General features: G+C 42.6%; 1 protein-coding gene across 9 annotated transcripts in view; it reads left to right on the forward strand.

Moving 5' to 3' along the window:
• ACACA (acetyl-CoA carboxylase alpha) overlaps positions 1–17049 on the forward strand; it is a 141093-nt gene that overhangs the window by 36369 nt on the left and 87675 nt on the right. For all 9 annotated transcript variants that reach the window (XM_052804410.1, XM_052804416.1, XM_052804417.1 and 6 more), the window contains 12 exons: positions 744–889; positions 1866–2016; positions 3348–3482; positions 4389–4535; positions 5049–5237; positions 5834–5934; positions 6531–6619; positions 8027–8151; positions 12688–12801; positions 14376–14489; positions 15162–15251; positions 15750–15868. In XM_052804410.1, coding sequence (XP_052660370.1) covers positions 744–889; positions 1866–2016; positions 3348–3482; positions 4389–4535; positions 5049–5237; positions 5834–5934; positions 6531–6619; positions 8027–8151; positions 12688–12801; positions 14376–14489; positions 15162–15251; positions 15750–15868 — 1520 coding nt within the window. The remainder of the gene's footprint in view (positions 1–743; positions 890–1865; positions 2017–3347; positions 3483–4388; positions 4536–5048; positions 5238–5833; positions 5935–6530; positions 6620–8026; positions 8152–12687; positions 12802–14375; positions 14490–15161; positions 15252–15749; positions 15869–17049) is intronic.

Here is a 17049-nt window from a genome sequence, read left to right on the forward strand (position 1 = left end):
ACAACGTTAGAAATATTGTTTAAAGGTTGCGAAATGAAACATACAAAAGTTAGGAAATATTAGACTTAAGATTGCCTGTGCAATCTTAATCAGCTTCCTCAGGCAAATTTAGTATGGTGAAGTTTTTAATGACGTGATCATATACTGTTTTTTGCAGCTAGAAGTATTCTGCTCCCCTGCACCTCCATGATTTTATCTTGGCACCCCTTTGATGAGAAGTAGAGAGGCACTGAACAGCAGCTAAAGTATGCTTTAGGTGATTTACCCAGCTTCAGATAGGAACTTAGTGGCAGAGACTGTGATAGAATCCCTTTTTCCAGGAAGAGCTTTAGCTGATTTCTCTGTGAGACAATCTCTCTTTTTTTATTTTTCAAGTTATGTCATTCGTTATGCAATTTTAGTACACGACTGTGACTTGTATGTAGATCGGGGTGAAGAAATGGTATATGATTGCCTAATCAAACCTGTACAATTAATGCAGAAGTGTGAGAGGATTAAATCAAGATTCATGGACAGCATTAGTTCTGGCATCCTGTTGACTGCTAAATGCTTTGCTTTGTGATCCCAAATTTTTTTACTTTTTTTTTTTTTCCATCTAGCGTGAGAACAAATGGCTCTGTTCCCCTTCTTTAATTCCCACTGTGGCAGTACTTGGAAAACTGTGTATGTTGTGGCAACCAAGGCATTATCAATGAATGCTGTGTTTATTTCATGTGATACATACCATTCTTGTGGATTTGCAGGTGACCCGACAGTCTCCCAATTCCTATGTGGTCATCATGAACAGCTCGTGTGTGGAAGTTGATGTGCACCGACTGAGTGATGGAGGACTGCTCCTATCTTATGATGGTAGCAGCTATACTACCTACATGAAAGAAGAGGTGGACAGGTAGCAACCTGTAAAGATTAATGTTTAACATTTATGTACATGCCAAAATTAGATGTACTTGTAACTTTGTGCTTCCCAAAGATCAGCTGGGAATGGAATTCTCTCCTAGGAAGAGGTTACTAGATGTATTATGGGTGAGTTTAAAGGGAGAAGTTGCCTTCACTGGAAGAACAGATCTTGGCTACTGTTAGAAGAAAGATCTGAATGTATTTTGGATTATAAAAATAACCCCACCAACCAACAAAAAACAGAATATGAAAATCTTTAAAATCCTTGAAACTCCACAGCTGCCTTAGAAATAGATGCAAGATTTACTGTTTCAGTGCGTTCCCTCAAAATTCCCTGCAGGGATCATAGCCATAAGGCCAGAAAATCTCCAGCTTCTGGAATGTGAACCACTGCCCCCTCTGCTGGTTTCTTTTCTGTGACAAGTGTAACGAATCTGGTCAGGCGCACAAAGAAAGTTTCGGTAACTTCCTGTGTTGGAAAATGCTGTAAAATCTCAATCTCTCAGTCTGCTACGTGGGTGCATCCTGCTCTTTTCAGCTTTGCTCTGTATACAAGAGGATTTTGCATGAGGTGCACAGTTTGATGAATGTGTTTTGTGTTATGTATGGCAAGTGTAATATCCACTAACATCAGTTTTTGTTTATGTGAAATCTTGAACTTCATTGGTTCTGGTTCTGACAGTGAGTGGTACCTGTTGGTAGAGAAGAAGCACAAAAGTAACATACATACAACCTTGCTAAGGGCTATTCTATCTGGTTTCTGATCCCTGGCTTCCATAGTACTGTTTCGATATGATTAAACTGAACTTTCATATGCAGGGCCATACCATTCAGCTCAGAAGAGCTGGTTGAGGTGTTTTTGTTTAGTTTTGTTCTGAAATAGAATAGGGAAAGAGAGAATGGATTTTTCCCTTCCCATGCTTTCTACAAGAAATTCTGTTGCAGTGATGTGTCCCGTTCTTTCCTAGGTATCGCATCACTATAGGTAACAAGACCTGTGTGTTTGAAAAGGAGAATGATCCCTCCATTCTGCGCTCACCTTCAGCTGGGAAGCTTATCCAGTATGTGGTGGAGGATGGGGGACACGTGTTTGCAGGCCAGTGCTTTGCAGAAATAGAGGTAAAAGAGTCTCAAAGAACTGACTTGGCTGCAGATGTGGAATCTGCCCAGGCAAAAGCTGGGGGGAAAAAAGTTGAATGCTTTGGAACTGGGAATTGAGTTTTGAGGGATTATTCACAATATTTCCTTTCCAAATTTTGTCTGTGTTTTAGCTTGGACTAATGCAGGAATCAGCAGTGAGAGTGATGGGGTGGGGCAGAAATTACTTAGCAGCTGAAATTTGAGTGTTAATGACTGTATACCAACTGATAAGCAAAATTCTCAGCAGCGAGACTGTGGTTATCATCTTGCTGTGATACCAAGGGAGAGTGGGATCCATGTACACTGTGTTTTCTAGCTGAAGTGAAGAAGGCCTTCTACTTGTAGACCACACAACTAACACAGACTCAGAAGCAGAGTTACATGGCAGGATTAAGTAACAAATTAAGACTTCTCTCTGATTATCTGATCATTTACCAGATTGATCGGATGAGTTAGTAAGTGTCACTCCTCCCTTCTCCCTTGGAAGTTACTTAACTCTTAGAGAGGAGGATGATGAACAATTTCTGCATCACTGTGAGGAAAGTGCGAGAGGTTGTGTAGGAGTGCATGGCTCAATACAGATTTGAGGGAGGGGAGGGTGTGTGTTGACAGGGGCGCAATTAAACCAGTTGGGGACAATGTGTAGGAGAAAAATATCAAGCCAGAGATCCAGATACTTTATGTAAGTGCTTTTAAGCTGCAACAGAGCCATGGCTAAGAAGGAACCGCCTACTCAGTTCCTGTGTTCCCAGTTGTGGTGTATAGTATAGGATTGGTAAAACTAGACTGTCTCCTTGCCTTCTGCTCCAAAGGCAAGAGATTCCATGGTTGATCTAAGGAAGCATCCCTGTTTGCGAAGAGCAGTCTGAGACCTGTGACCTCTAGAAAGTAATCCTAGTTCCCTCTGCTAAAAGTGAATGTGTTGCTGTAGCTTTTGAGAGCGGCTCTCCCACTTCTAGCCTTTAGAGTGCAGCAGCTGCAGCAGTAAATTGTATCTGCTTTGTTCATTTTGTTGAATGTGGGACCTTCTTGAGTACCTGTTGGTCCAAGCAGTGTAGAACAGGTGGCATTCCTGAGGATGGCTTCCTGCTGTGCTAATTTGTGGCCAATTATTTTGTCCTACCATTCACTTAAGCGTCCGGGGGTTTGTTCCCAGTGTGTGTGCTTTTAAGCCTTTGAGAAAGCCTGAACGCAAAAGGTGCTCATGCAGGTTAGTTTGTCTGTTGTAGGACACTGGCTGCTGGCTCACAAAACTAGAACCATTTGGAGAACATGGAAGCTGAGTGTGTAACCTGTTTTCCTTGCTACAGGTGATGAAAATGGTGATGACACTAACAGCAGGAGAATCAGGCTGCATCCATTATGTCAAACGCCCAGGGGCAGCCTTGGATCCAGGCTGTGTGATTGCCAAGCTCCAGCTGGATGATCCCAGCAGGGTTCAGCAGGTGAGAAAGTTGCAGGAAGCGCAGATGTTTTTTGTGGTTTTAATAGGGGAGTGATGTTGAGAGTGGTATGAGATGGTCCAGTGTACTGAACCAATTTCAGATTTGTGCATTGTACTGGAATTGTCACTTTACCATTTATTTGTCTCAGATGAGGACTAGGACTCAGATCATTGTCTCTTTCTCTGATTCAGGCTAAGTTTACGTACCATTCTTGTTCTCTTCTTCCCTCTGTGCTATTGTGGGTACATGGCTGTCTAGGATATTGGATGTTGGCCAGATTTTTCTATCTGCTTTATTCCTCTGCAAGTTTATTTAACTTCTTTTTATCATATATTCTTCTTTAAGTGACCCTCTTTGGAAGGACGGGAGTTGATACCCCAACTCCAAGAGTGTCAGGCCCTGTGAAGGCAATTGTAGCAAATGTGGAAATAGAAAAAAAGAGCCTAGGACATGGATCTTTTTTAAGGTGAAAGGCAAAGAGATATATTCATTTAGGGATGGTAGGCTGGGATGTAGCTGGTGGCGGTGGAAGAGAATCTATTGTTCCATTAGCAATAGCTAGTTGAAAATTGTGGGAGGTTGTTGTGCAGGGGGTGGAAAGTGATTGTCAGCACCAAACTGTTGGTTTTTCCTGTGCTTTTCTTAGAGACTTCTGGTCATCCTGGATCTAAACAATGAGATCAACTGTAACGTATTTGGAAGAGAGGCTGGAAGCTTATTTTGTGGGTGTACACAACATAGAACTGTTGGAGATTCCAGCTCATAACTTTTCTGTCTCTCAACCAAGTGCATTTTCCACTCTGGGAATTCTTGCAAATTAAATCTGAGTCGAGGGCAAGATGTTCCCACCATGGCTGATGCCAAACAGGAGGGTTAGTGATGCTGTGCTGTTCACTGTGTTTCCAGGCTGAACTGCACACAGGTGCCTTGCCACAGATCCAGAGCACAGCACTTCGAGGCGAGAAACTGCATCGCATCTTCCATTATGTCCTAGATAACCTGGTCAATGTGATGAATGGATACTGCCTGCCAGAGCCCTACTTCAGCAGCAAGGTACTGGTTACTTCTTGTTTCAGAGCGAGAGCACAAATATTCTTTCAGTTCAAAGTAAGGCTTGCCAATTTCCATGTCACAGCCAGAGGACCAGGAGTCAGGGCAGTACTACCCTGCTAGTGCCAGCTCAATTTGGTTTTCTTTCTTAGACTTCCTTATAGTCAGTCTCACTGGAGAGTCCCACCTGTGGCACCCAAAACAAAGACAAGGAGTTGAGCTTGATCTATACTGCTTATGCTTGCAGCCTTGTACGTGGGAGCTGCGTGCACAGCCAGCTGTGGTTGAAGTCCTAGAGGGAGGAGGAAAGTAGGTGGACGAATCTGAGTCAGCTGTTGGCTTAAGGTAGCACGGCAACTTTGTCATCTACCCCAGTTCTCTCTTTTTAGTCCCTGGACTAGCTGTATGATAAAACAGTATTGAAGAAGACCTCAATGAAAAGCCTTTCCTTTTTTTCCTTATTGCTGCTTATTCTTTTCTTCGTGCTTGTCTTTACACTGACTTGTCTCTCTCTAGGTGAAAGGCTGGGTTGAGCGACTAATGAAGACACTGAGAGATCCATCTTTGCCTCTGCTGGAACTTCAGGACATCATGACCAGTGTTTCTGGACGGATCCCACCCAATGTAGAGAAGTCCATCAAGAAGGAGATGGCCCAATATGCCAGCAACATCACATCAGTCCTTTGCCAGTTTCCCAGCCAACAGGTGATCAACCACACTTATCTAGAGGAATAAAAATTGTTTTGCATTGAGGCAGAGAGAGAGAGAAAGTTCCTTGAGATTATCTGGAGGTTAGTTTGACCTGAATGGTGTGTTTGAACATGGGTTCTTCATGATGAAAGATACTGACCTGTATCACTTGAGCTTAAAGGCTTGCCTCCTTTACCTGTGCTGAAGTGTATGTGTTCCCTGCTCAGTATAGCTTTAAACAGGCAGTTTGGAAGCAGTTTAAACATATCAGTGGCCTTGTGGGCATTTATTTATTTGCTTTTTGCCTGGTACATATGCTGCAGTGCAATTTATAGTGTCAATGTAACCTTACAAAAGAGTGGTTGCACCTAAGGGAGGGCTGATCAGGTAATGAGGTGTTGGAAGATGATTTCTCCAGTATACAATATTGTACGTTGATATTTGTATCATTGTCGGGTCATTAACTTTCTTAGCAGTTTAAGGCTTTGACTTTTGCTGGAGTCTGGTGGAGCTCTGCTCTGGACTGTCTGGAAGTTCTCAGCTTCTCTACTGGTTTTCAGCCAGATTTTCCCATACAGGACTGGAACTGTCATGTGATTGCTCTCTTTCAGATTGCCAATATCTTGGATAGCCATGCAGCCACCTTGAACCGCAAATCAGAGCGTGAGGTCTTCTTCATGAACACTCAGAGCATTGTGCAGCTTGTACAGAGGTGAGACATTTTCAGGGGTGCCCCCTAAATTTTTTTTTTTTGGGGGGGGGGGAGCTGTTTGAAAGACCTGAGCCTGCTTGTCTTTATTCAAATGGTTTTATTACACTCAGAGTCTAAATCACTAGGAATAAGTTCCTTCAGGAACTGCATAGTTCCTTCAGGGAGGTCAACAGTGAGGGGGCTGTGTATGTGGCTCCTGGCTGCCTGTGTGAAGCACACATACAGATTCTTCTTCTTTTTCCCTTTGCCATATGAAAGACAGATTTAACTTCTGTCCTGGCACTGATCACATCTTGGCCATTTCATGAAGCTGCTGGTGTGTGTTATGCCTTTCAGTGTCTAGAGTTTTGAGTATTTTTAGAAGAAAAAGAACATTTTGATGCAAAACATGAGCCATGCTACCCCACAACAGTAATGGCAGGGGTTATGTGTTCACATAACAATTGGGGTTTTTGAGAACCAGGTACTTTGCTTCTTCCCGTAAGCAAACAGGCTTATTCTGCCACTCGTGTTGAGTGTTACTCACTTGTAGGTCTTCAGAAGCAGGTCTGTGCTGGTCTCACTCAGTGCTAGGTTTGATGTATTTGCTTCTGCAGGTACCGGAGTGGTATTCGGGGTCACATGAAAGCAGTGGTGATGGATCTGCTCCGTCAGTATCTGAAGGTGGAGACTCAGTTTCAGCATGGTGAGTCTCTAAGCACATCAAGGATTTGATTTCTGAAAGAGCCACGTTTGCTCCCAGAAGGTCCACATGGACTCCCTTCAATAAAGATTACTCCAACTTTGTGGTGAAGCTAAGCTACACAGGTTTTCTTTTAAAGATCTGTCAGTCAGATCCTGGTTTTTGTAGAGGCGCTTTTGTCCAGTTTGAGTTTTTGTGGTAAGAGTGCTCATAATGCTTATGAGAAGCAAATGACAAACTCTACCCCAAAGCTGTTGTGGTGGTTTTCCACTGTTGGTATACCCATCATCTTGTACATTCCATGTCATCTTACTCACAGTTTACATGGCATAGTATGACTCTGGTCTCTTTTTGGTGTAGGAATGCTCCTTTTCCCTGTAAATCTTCAGAAGAGTAGCTCCTATATGAGTTTATGATCCTCTAAGTGAGGACTTTTGTATGACCTGGAGTAAAAAGACAGACTCACTGAATTATGAGTTTCTTTGTGTTGCCATTTCTAGTCTGTTATTGAGCTTGCTAAGGGTGGCCAGTCTGTGTGGTCTCTGCTTGTTCTAGACAAGAGATGAAGCAGTTCTCCTTTGCGTTCCCTCACTGACTCTGTGGCCCACCACTGGAGAGTTCTCCCACTCGGGTATTCCGCATGTAGAAGCTTCCTGTTAGAAGCTTGATTTTTATTTCCTGATTTCTGAGCATCTGCAGAAAAATTAGAATCAGAAAAACTGTTTAAATTCACCATGCTATTTAGTTCTATCTTGCCTGTTCGTTAAATTCTATAGTAAGAAAATCAAGTGCAGTAAAAAAAAAAAAAGTCACTGAGTTGTTTGCACCTGCTGTAAAATAGCAGGAAGCTGCTGGCTCTTCATAAAGAACAAACCTCAAACCTCAGCCTGAAACTGAGAATTGAAATAAATGCATTGCGCTGCTGTATCCAGGCACAAGATGGCAATGAAGCACTAGCTAATTTTGAGGCTCTAGCTCTTACAGGTAGTTCAGATTCTGCTCTACTTTTCTTTTGTCCTGCTCCAATACCTGCACAAGCCTAACAGTACTGCAGATTCATTTCCACTTCGATTTGCTGGTAGTAGAGGATGGTGCAAGTCTTTTTGCTATTATTTTATTTTGGTTGTCATTTGAATGGAAGACTGAGCTCACCATTCCTCTCTTCATATTGCTCACAGAGGAGGTATTTGGTATTGGAACTGTTTTAATAAGAGTAGGATGTTTAAATTAAAGTTTGCAGTTGAGGGGGTGGTGGTGGGAGGAATGCTTCCTTCCCAGAATTGATTGTGTGGGCCATGCAAAGTAGATTCTGAAAACATATATGTAGAAAAATAAAGACACATCTAGTAACTTGTATTCCTTGACACAGAGGTGTAGAGACTGGAAAAAAATGTGCATTTCTGATTGCAGGTCACTATGACAAGTGTGTCTTTACCCTTCGGGAAGAGAATAAAAGTGATATGAATGCTGTGTTGAACTACATCTTCTCACATGCTCAGGTCACCAAGAAGAACCTGCTTGTTACAATGCTCATTGTAAGTTGTCTATTGGTGCTCTAGAAATTTGTTGGTTCTTGTAGTTTTATGTTTGATGCTTTGAAAGATACTGAATTGACAGCTCTCATCCTTAAAGATGCAAGCCTTCTAGCTATAGAAGCAGTGGCAGCAGTGTAGAGTTTCTTCGTGTGTTCTTAGGGCATGTAAGCCATGCATTAGAGGAGACCCAGAACAAACTGTTCAGCTCAGTGTCTGTACACCTTCTGGTTCATGACTGTCCTGCATTGATTGCCTATCAGAGTGTAGTGAAGGCTAATTATGCAAGCGATTTGTGAGCATCTGTGGGGAGGTAAGAATGCAGACTTAACTCTTACATTGGGAGGATGCTAGAGGCTAACTTTCAGACACTGGGCTGTGACTTTATACTTGGTTTAGTTTGCTTCTTTATCTTCAGGGGTCTCAGAGAGGTTCTGTCTTGATATAGCGCATGGTACTCAAACTGGAGTTGCTTGGAAGGCAAAGCAATATGCTACCAGCACAAAAAGCAGATGATTTTTTGGGGGGTAATAATTCTGTAATAGCAACATTTTTATGGTCCTTCATTACTAATGAGGGTGACTTCCTGGTAGTGAGTGGCATTAGCCAGCCCGTATGGAGGCCCTTGAGGGGTTTCATATGCTCTTCCTTGATGAGCCATAGTTTGGTCTTCTAGGTTTGGCAGTGGCTCTCGTAGCTTCTTCCTGGTTATAGTCTCATGAAGTCTTATCTCAGGTCTGCAGTGGTGCTTTCGGACTGGCTGTACTCTGGGCTGCATGATGGAATCTGACTAGGACTCAATATCTCAGCACAAAGCTGGTCACTCCAGATCAGGCTTCTGACCCTTGGGATGGTGTGCGGCTGTCCAGAGAGCTTGCAAAGGGATGGGGAATCTCCTGGGGTTGGAATTCCTCTTGGACAGACACAGATTCCACCCTAGAAACAAATGAATCCTCATGCCAGGACCTACCACCCATGTTCTTCTGGCTTGTTACTCCATGAAAAATCTCAGTTCTCATTAACTTCAGTCCCACTCTACTGGGTAAAACTCCCAGTAAATTACGTTCCTAGGAAAAATAATTAAAAAACAACAGTTGAGTCTGTCTCTTTCTTCCTGTTTCCTAAAAAGCCTCAAAAAATCCTTGCCCCACATAATGCTTTGAAGCAGAATGAATGCCCACGTTCCTCAAGGCAGGATGAATTTAGCTACAACATGATTTTCAACAGACTGGAGTTTGGTATCCTGCTTTTTAAGAGGCTAATTACAACACTATCTCTCTCTTTCCTCCCCTCCTTTTCTTTTTTTTTTTTTTTTTTTTTTCCCAAACATCATGTGGTCTGTTACTGCCAAAAATACGTCCAAAGTAGCCATCCACAAAATAACTCTCAAAAGCAGAAAAAGAGTCATAATCGTCCTAGGCTGAGGCTGAGTTTCTTAAATTCTAATTTGTAAGATATAAGGACACTGGCATTCTTTCTTTCTGGCTCTCCTTTTTTCCCCCTTTTTTTTTTTTTCTTTCCCTTTTTGGTGTGTGGTGTGATTGTAAGTAACGCTTGCCTTAAGAATCTCATTATTTGAACACGGAGCCATATTTCCTCTGAGAATTCTGGAGTAGCTTTGAGCCGGGGCTGTTCATTTCTCAAGTAATCATGCTGGCGTGATGGAGAGAGAAAATGGCAGCTGTTCGCAGCTCAGGCCTTCAATTTTCTTCAGAGTCCAGTCACTCAAGTGTGTAATTACACGGGGGTGCCGGGGAGGCGTTAGGCCTTGTCAAAGAGCTGGTTTGAGGCTTTGCTCGCTGCCTTTGCCAATCAGTGCAGGCAAAAGCCAGTGCAGCGCCAGCTACCTGCTTTATTTTGTTGTTGTCATCCTGATTATTTCTTGCTAAAATGGGACTGAAACTTTTTGTCTAGTTTTTCACTTCCATGCAAGCCACATCTCGGAGGCAGAGCCTTGCTGTGTCTTCACGTTGGCCGGCACAACGTCCGTCTGAGGGAATGAGGGGTGTGCTGGGAGATAGCGAATGCAGAGAAACGTCAAAGAGTTTTCCTTTTTCCTTCCTGTGTAGTCATTCTTCCCACCGCTGTCAGTTATTTCTACTCAAGTAAAGGCCACCATCCCAGTTTGCTAGAACTTAAAACATGCTGGAGAGATCGTGCTGCCCATGGTGGACGAACAGCCGGGTAGCTAGCCGGTGATCCGAGCGCCATTTGTATGGCCTCTGCCAGCGCGGTGCCCGAGGCCTTGCAAAACGGGTGTCTGCCCTCACACAAACTTCTCGAATCCAGTGGGTAATGGGGGCTCAGGAGGGGCAATGTGCCTTTGGTCACAGTGTCATCTGTGGCACAGCTAGGGATTACCGTCTGCCGAGTTACAGGTCACGCCGTTAACCAAAAGACTGTCATTCCTCTTTCTTCCGACTCACATTATTCTTCATGTCTGAGGGACCCCGTGGCATATTTGGTGTAATCATGGTGAAGGCTGTGGCATTTTAAGGGTTGCCAGGCTATTTATGTGGGATGGTTTAAGTTTGTCCTCCAAGGGCAAACATCATGTCAAAATACCTTGATGCTTATGTTGCTGTTATTGATGTATCCCTAGGAATCCATTATTAACAAGGGGCTCTGAGGATGGTTTTAGTAATAGTGTTATGCTGCCATCATTCACCTTTTTTAGCTAGCAGGCGTTTAAGGCAGGATGGGAACTACTTCATCCTTCATATATTTGTTGAAATATAGTGTGATTTGAAGTTGTATGTTCATTTTATGTACTTAACTGACTGTTGTATGCACATCCTAGTCTTAACTGGACAGAATCGCTTGTGGCATGGCAGATGTCCTGTGTCCTATCGGACTTGTGTTACCTTGAGCAGTAACATTACAACACCCAGGAATTTGTATTTCAAATATGATGAAGGCAGTTCTTGAATTATTCGCTGTCAATTCACACAGTGACCTGGAGTGGATAAATTTACAGAACTGTCTTCGGGAACAACCATTGTAATGTTTGCCGGCCCAAGACTCAGTAGGGCACAACAATCTCATAAGAGTTAGTAGCTTAGATTTTTTAATAAGAGTGTTTTGACTGTGGTCTCTCTCCCTGAGAGATGTATGCCATCATTCCTACAGATGGCATCATGCTTTAGTGGGGTCGGAGAGAAAGGGGTCAAGAGAGATGTGGGGGAAAAGCTATTTAGCTTTGGAATCTCATGTAGTATGAGCTGTTATTTGTTAGTCTATGGGACTTGTAGTATTTGTTTTTTGTCTTTTACTTTATTTTCCCTGGCAGTTAGTTTGATAAACTAACCTACTGCACGGAGGTTTCCCTTTTTCCCCCTTCTATTTCTTGGATCTTCAAAGAACCTTTTCTGGACTGTATGTGTTTAAAATCTCTTAAAACTTTAAGGCACCAACTCTCTTTCCTGTTGCATATCCCTGTTTCATCTCACATTTTCCTCCTATGATTCATTTACCAAGAGAAAAGCTGTTAAGTGCTGTATAGAAAGAAACGCATTAGAGGCTCCTAGAGGGTTTCCAGCTTCGGGAGTGGGAGGGAAGAGGCTCACAAGACAGTGTGAGTAGTTGAAGACTGTGGGATTATTTGTGGGAATTGAAACTATTTCTGGAAGAAAGTATGCGTAAGAGTGCACCTCCTCTGTTCAGAAAACAAAACAGATTAAAGTCTTTACTGTTGGCATTTTTTTGAATGGCTGAATCCAAAAGAGTTTTGAAACAGCATTAACACTGAAAATGATGCTGTTCAGTTTTATTGTTTTATCCAGCCAATTTAGACAGTTAAGTAAGCTAGTGAGCTTCCTCAGAACCAGGATTCTTTGGTTGGAAGAAATACTACGGCGTCAGTCCTGTACTGTGGCAGGAAACACATAATTTATGGTTTTAGTTAGCTTTGCTTAGCCTTGTTAGAGGAACGAGAGGATTTTTTTTTTCTGGTGTTGATGAAGCTGTACAAAGCGTGTGGTTGGTTTGTGGGTGTGAAGTTGTGGGATTTTTTTGGTTTTGAGGTGTTTTTTTAAGTGGTCTTCAGGAGGTTCTCCTGGCAGTTAAACTCTTTCTGTTTGGTCCCCTCTTACGGTGAAAGTTTGCTAATCTTTGCGTGCTACATAAGGCATTTTGCTATAATTAAATGCTCTTTGAATTTTGCGTTGCTGCTAGGGGACAATTCTCGTACAAAGCTGAAATTGGGTAATGAGAAGATGTTTTACTTGAGTCTCTTTGACAAGTCAGTATTTCTCCTGTGTTTGAATGCCAAAACACATGCTACAAATATGAAAATGGGTGATGGTGCCAGTGCCTTCTTTCCTCTCTAGCTTTATTTATATGTGTAAAATTATTGAAAGCCTAATACTTGTACCCTTGTCAGCACAGAATTACAGAATAATTTAGACAGGGACCTCTAGAGGTGATCTGCTCCAGCCCCTGAGTGCATGTGTGTATGTATTTCAGGTTTAAACTCCTTTGTAGGAGGATGGAAGATGGTCTTCCTCTGTTGTAAACATTTTCAGTTCTCCTTATTTTTAGGACCAGCTATGTGGCCGTGACCCCACCTTGACAGATGAGCTGATTAATATTCTGACAGAGCTGACCCAGCTCAGCAAGACAACCAACGCTAAAGTGGCCCTCCGAGCACGCCAGGTAAGGGAGCGTGTTTAGCAATCCAAGCTGATCCCTGCTAGAGACAGACTGTGCCATTGCTGATCAGATCAATAGGGACTGCTCCCACTTGGAGCTTGCTCTTTTGGAAAGTCTATCTCTCTTGATGTTTATTTTGATTACTATGCAAATGTGAAGAGTAGATTACTGTGAGCAGCGCTTTAACAATGAAGCGAATTAACCAATGATTAACCATTGTGACAGTCTAACAAAGATTGCAGTGGATTCCCAATCACTGTAAAATTTGAAGTTAAGATTACATTCCTTTGTCCCTGCTCCTCCAAGAAGTTTTGTCTGGCTCAAATAGGAGTTAATTAAGAGTAGCCTATGTGGTTTGTGTGATAGAGGAAGTCGAAATACATGGTCACTGTAGTTCCTTCTGGCTTTATAATCTGTGAACCCGACAAGCACAGGCTGCCTGGAACGTGCAGGCAGCTGTACAGTAAACAGCCAGGACATGCTATCTGGGTTCATCAGCTACCTTACAATTGCAAATCAGTGTGTGCAGAGGACAGGGAGAGAAATTTACACAAGAACTAGATGTTCTTTGCAACTGCTAAGGAATTATTGCAAAGAATTACGTTGGTCTTTTGCAGGGTTTCTTCTAGCTTTTGAGTTGCGTTTTGTCAATTTCTTTTTAACCTGAAAATAATTGGAAAAACTCTTGATACTGTCAGTCCCAAGAGTCTAGTACAGATAATAATTTGAATGCCAGATATCTACCTGGATATTATTGTGAGCTTCCTCTTTAGCAGTTAGTCTGTAGCCAGGAAGGTGTGAGAGGGCATAATCGTTTCATGGTAATGCTAACCCTGTAGTCTGATCACTCCTCTCACTCGACAGTCCCTATCTCCATTCTAAAAGTCCTAAGTAGGAAAGCTGACACTTTGGGGATCTCTCCTTTTATTTCAGAGCTTGACTGTTGAAAATGAATAGGGTGTTTGAAGCTGCTCAGTGACCTTATGTTTGCTTCAGGATTGTATTTGTGTCCTTGAACCATTCAGTTATTGAACGTCTCAGCAGCATGCAGGGGATGGTGCTGCAGTCCCTGTGTATGTCTTTATGTTGCTCTTTCACTTCATTTTTCCCTGCAAGCTGCTTCCCCTTCCTATCTTCGTATCCTTCGTGTTGGGCATTTAATACCTGGCACCAGTGTCTCTTGCTTCCTCTGCTTGGAAGCTGTGAAAGGCGGTCTCTGTTGCTGGCCTCCCCACAGCTGCTGCCTGCCAGATCTGCTTTCCAATTAACAGCCGGTCAGGCAATCCCCAGGACTAGCAGCTCTGCAGTGCTAAATCACATGCACTGATGGAACTTGATTGAAGCTGTTCCTTTTCTCCATGGGGAATTGCCAATAATACAAACCGAGCAGATACACAAATGAGGCCGGGGAGGGGAGAGAGTTTGCAGCATCACCCAGGTGCCACAGAATTCACAGGAGAAACCAGCTGCCTCTTCTGGGATGGAGCAGACTATTGCTGCCTTGGAGGTAACAGCCTCCTGCTGATGGCCCAGCATAGCTCCTTTCACTGACACTCCTTGTGTTTGCTGTTTACCAGGTTCTCATTGCTTCCCATTTGCCATCCTACGAGCTGCGTCACAACCAGGTGGAGTCCATTTTCCTGTCCGCTATTGACATGTATGGACACCAGTTCTGCATTGAGAACCTGCAGGTATCTACCAAACTTCTCTCCTTGTTTCCCTGCTTTTTTCTCATTGATCTTAATGTTTCTGTATTAAATCTCACTTGCAGTCCCAAGGTCCGTGTGGCTTTGAATTGTATTGTTCTGGTTTCTAGCTTCCCCCTCATTTTTGTTTTCATTCTTACACTGATACCAGAATGACCTCATCACAGTCTACAACTTCCTCAAGGGGGGCAGCAGAGGTGGAGGTGCTGATCTCCTCTTTCTGGTGACCAGTGATAGGACATGAGGAAATGGGGTGAAGCTGCGTCAGGAAAAGTTCAGACTGGACATGAGGAAAAAGTTTTTGACCAAGAGGGTGGTTAGTCACTGGCACAGGCTCACCAGGGAAGTGGTCAAGGCACCAAGCCTATCAGAGTTCAAAGAGCATCTGGAAAATGGTCTTAGTCATATGGTTTAGTTTTAGGTAGTCCTGCGAGGAGCAGGGAGTTGGACTCTGATCCTTATGAGTCCCTTCCAATTTGAGATATTCTATAATTCTATTATTTAATCTAAAAAGGTCATAATCCTTGATGAACAACAGAAAAAGCATGGAAATCAGAACTACTCAGGCTTGATTTGGGGTTTTTGCTTTTTCACCTGATTCTGTTTGCAAGACAGGCAGTTCTCTTTTAAAACCCTGCTTAATGTGATCTCTTCTAGAAACTCATTTTGTCTGAGACATCCATCTTTGATGTGCTACCCAACTTTTTCTACCACAGTAACCAGGTGGTAAGAATGGCAGCTTTGGAGGTAAGTCTATTCCTACTGAAAAAATAAATATTTTTAATTTTTCTGGTTTTTTGTTTGGGTTTTTTTTTTGTTGTTGTTGTTTTGAGCACTGCTACCCTTCAAGATTAAGAGAGCTGTAGGTGGTGTGGAATCTGGCATACTTGGAGTCTGGCATTTAGCAGCATTAATATCCATAACTGACTGAAATTTCAGATTCAAGATATCTTCTTTGCTTGAAGAAGACTTAGGTGGTTGAAAGGATTGGAAGTGAAGCTGCTGTCAGAGAATGTGGTCAGCCTACCCTGTGTGCCTTGTGCTGATGGTTGTATCCTGCCAGACTGGCCTTCCTCAAAGAATTAACTTTAAATTCTAGTTGAATTAGAGTTCTATCTAGATATTCATTTGGAGGTATCTGTTTGGTTTTCAATATTTTTTTAAATCTCTGGGGTATTATTTGTCTTCTTTCTCTCTTTCTGCTTCCTTAGCACAGTTAAGCTGATTGAGTTTCTCTCTAACCAGGTGTACGTTCGAAGGGCATATATTGCCTATGAGTTAAACAGTGTCCAGCATCGCCAGCTGAAGGATAACACTTGTGTGGTGGAGTTCCAGTTCATGCTACCTACCTCCCATCCGAACAGGTCAGATCACGTGTTCAGGTGCCTTTGGAATTGGCGGTTTATCAGGGGCTACATCCTATTTTGGCAAAGAAAGCTTGCAATAGAATTAGTGGAGAAAGGGAGAGTCCCAGTGCCTCAAATAAGCACAAATTATTTAAGATAAACCCCTACATAACCCAGTTCCTTCTCCTAAGTTATTTAAAACCTCAGGAGCTGTGGGTAGTAGTTTCTAGTTTGGATTCATGTAAATATGATACAGTTTTCATGTATTTTCTGATTTTTAAGTTCAGCTTGTGTAGTAACTTTCCTGTAGGACTTTAGTTCTGGCTGAATCCCGAGCCTTCCAAAAGATACAATTCCAGACAGAATAATCAATTACTCAGAATTTTAATAAAGGTCAGTCTCTGTCCCCTTCCTGCAGTGCTCCCCTGCCAGCCCTTTCTAACAGTTTGTGACTGGCGCTACTTTCAAACCTGGCTTTACTGGATAAGGTGAAATCTTTTCTAGCATGTGGTTTTTTGACTGAGAAGACCAAGATGCATGTCTGAATGTATTTTATATAGAAATGCTAGAGTTGACATACTTTGGTTTTCAGTCAGTATTTTCCAGAATGTATTTCTCATGACTGCAACCAAAAGCATCAACTATTCGCTGCCCTATCTTCTAAAAGGGTCGCATCCCCTAGCGTGTGCTAAGATCATTTTAAAAAAAACAAACCCAAACAAACTTGGTTATCAGAACTTCTTCAGCATCTGCCAGGTTAGTCAGTTCCCGTGTTTTTTCATTTGCAACAGGAAGTCAGGAGGGTATTTTAGACGATATTTTATTTTTGTCCCAGGCAGTGGAGAGCATGCTGGAGCCAAGAGGCGCAGTGAGTCTTCGTGGCCGCCGGGTGCCACTGTTGATCTGTGCTGGTTTGGCAGTATGGTACCAGTGCTATTTTTCTCCTTTGTTTCCAAACATCTTTTTCCTTATTTTATTTTTGGTGGGGCTGGGCAACGGGGTCCAGTCTCGCTTCATTGAGAATCCATCAGTACATTTTATGAAATGGTTTTCAGAATCTGGTTTGCTAGAAACAAATGACTGTCCTCAACAAGCAGCACAAAACACTCACGGTACAAATGGGACATGCATTTGGTCTCATCTGTTTCCTACATTTCTAGAATATTTGTAAATAATTGCATACTATTTTTAGTACCCCT

This window comes from Harpia harpyja, chromosome 12, assembly GCF_026419915.1.
Source record: "Harpia harpyja isolate bHarHar1 chromosome 12, bHarHar1 primary haplotype, whole genome shotgun sequence".
Lineage (NCBI taxonomy): Eukaryota > Metazoa > Chordata > Aves > Accipitriformes > Accipitridae > Harpia > Harpia harpyja.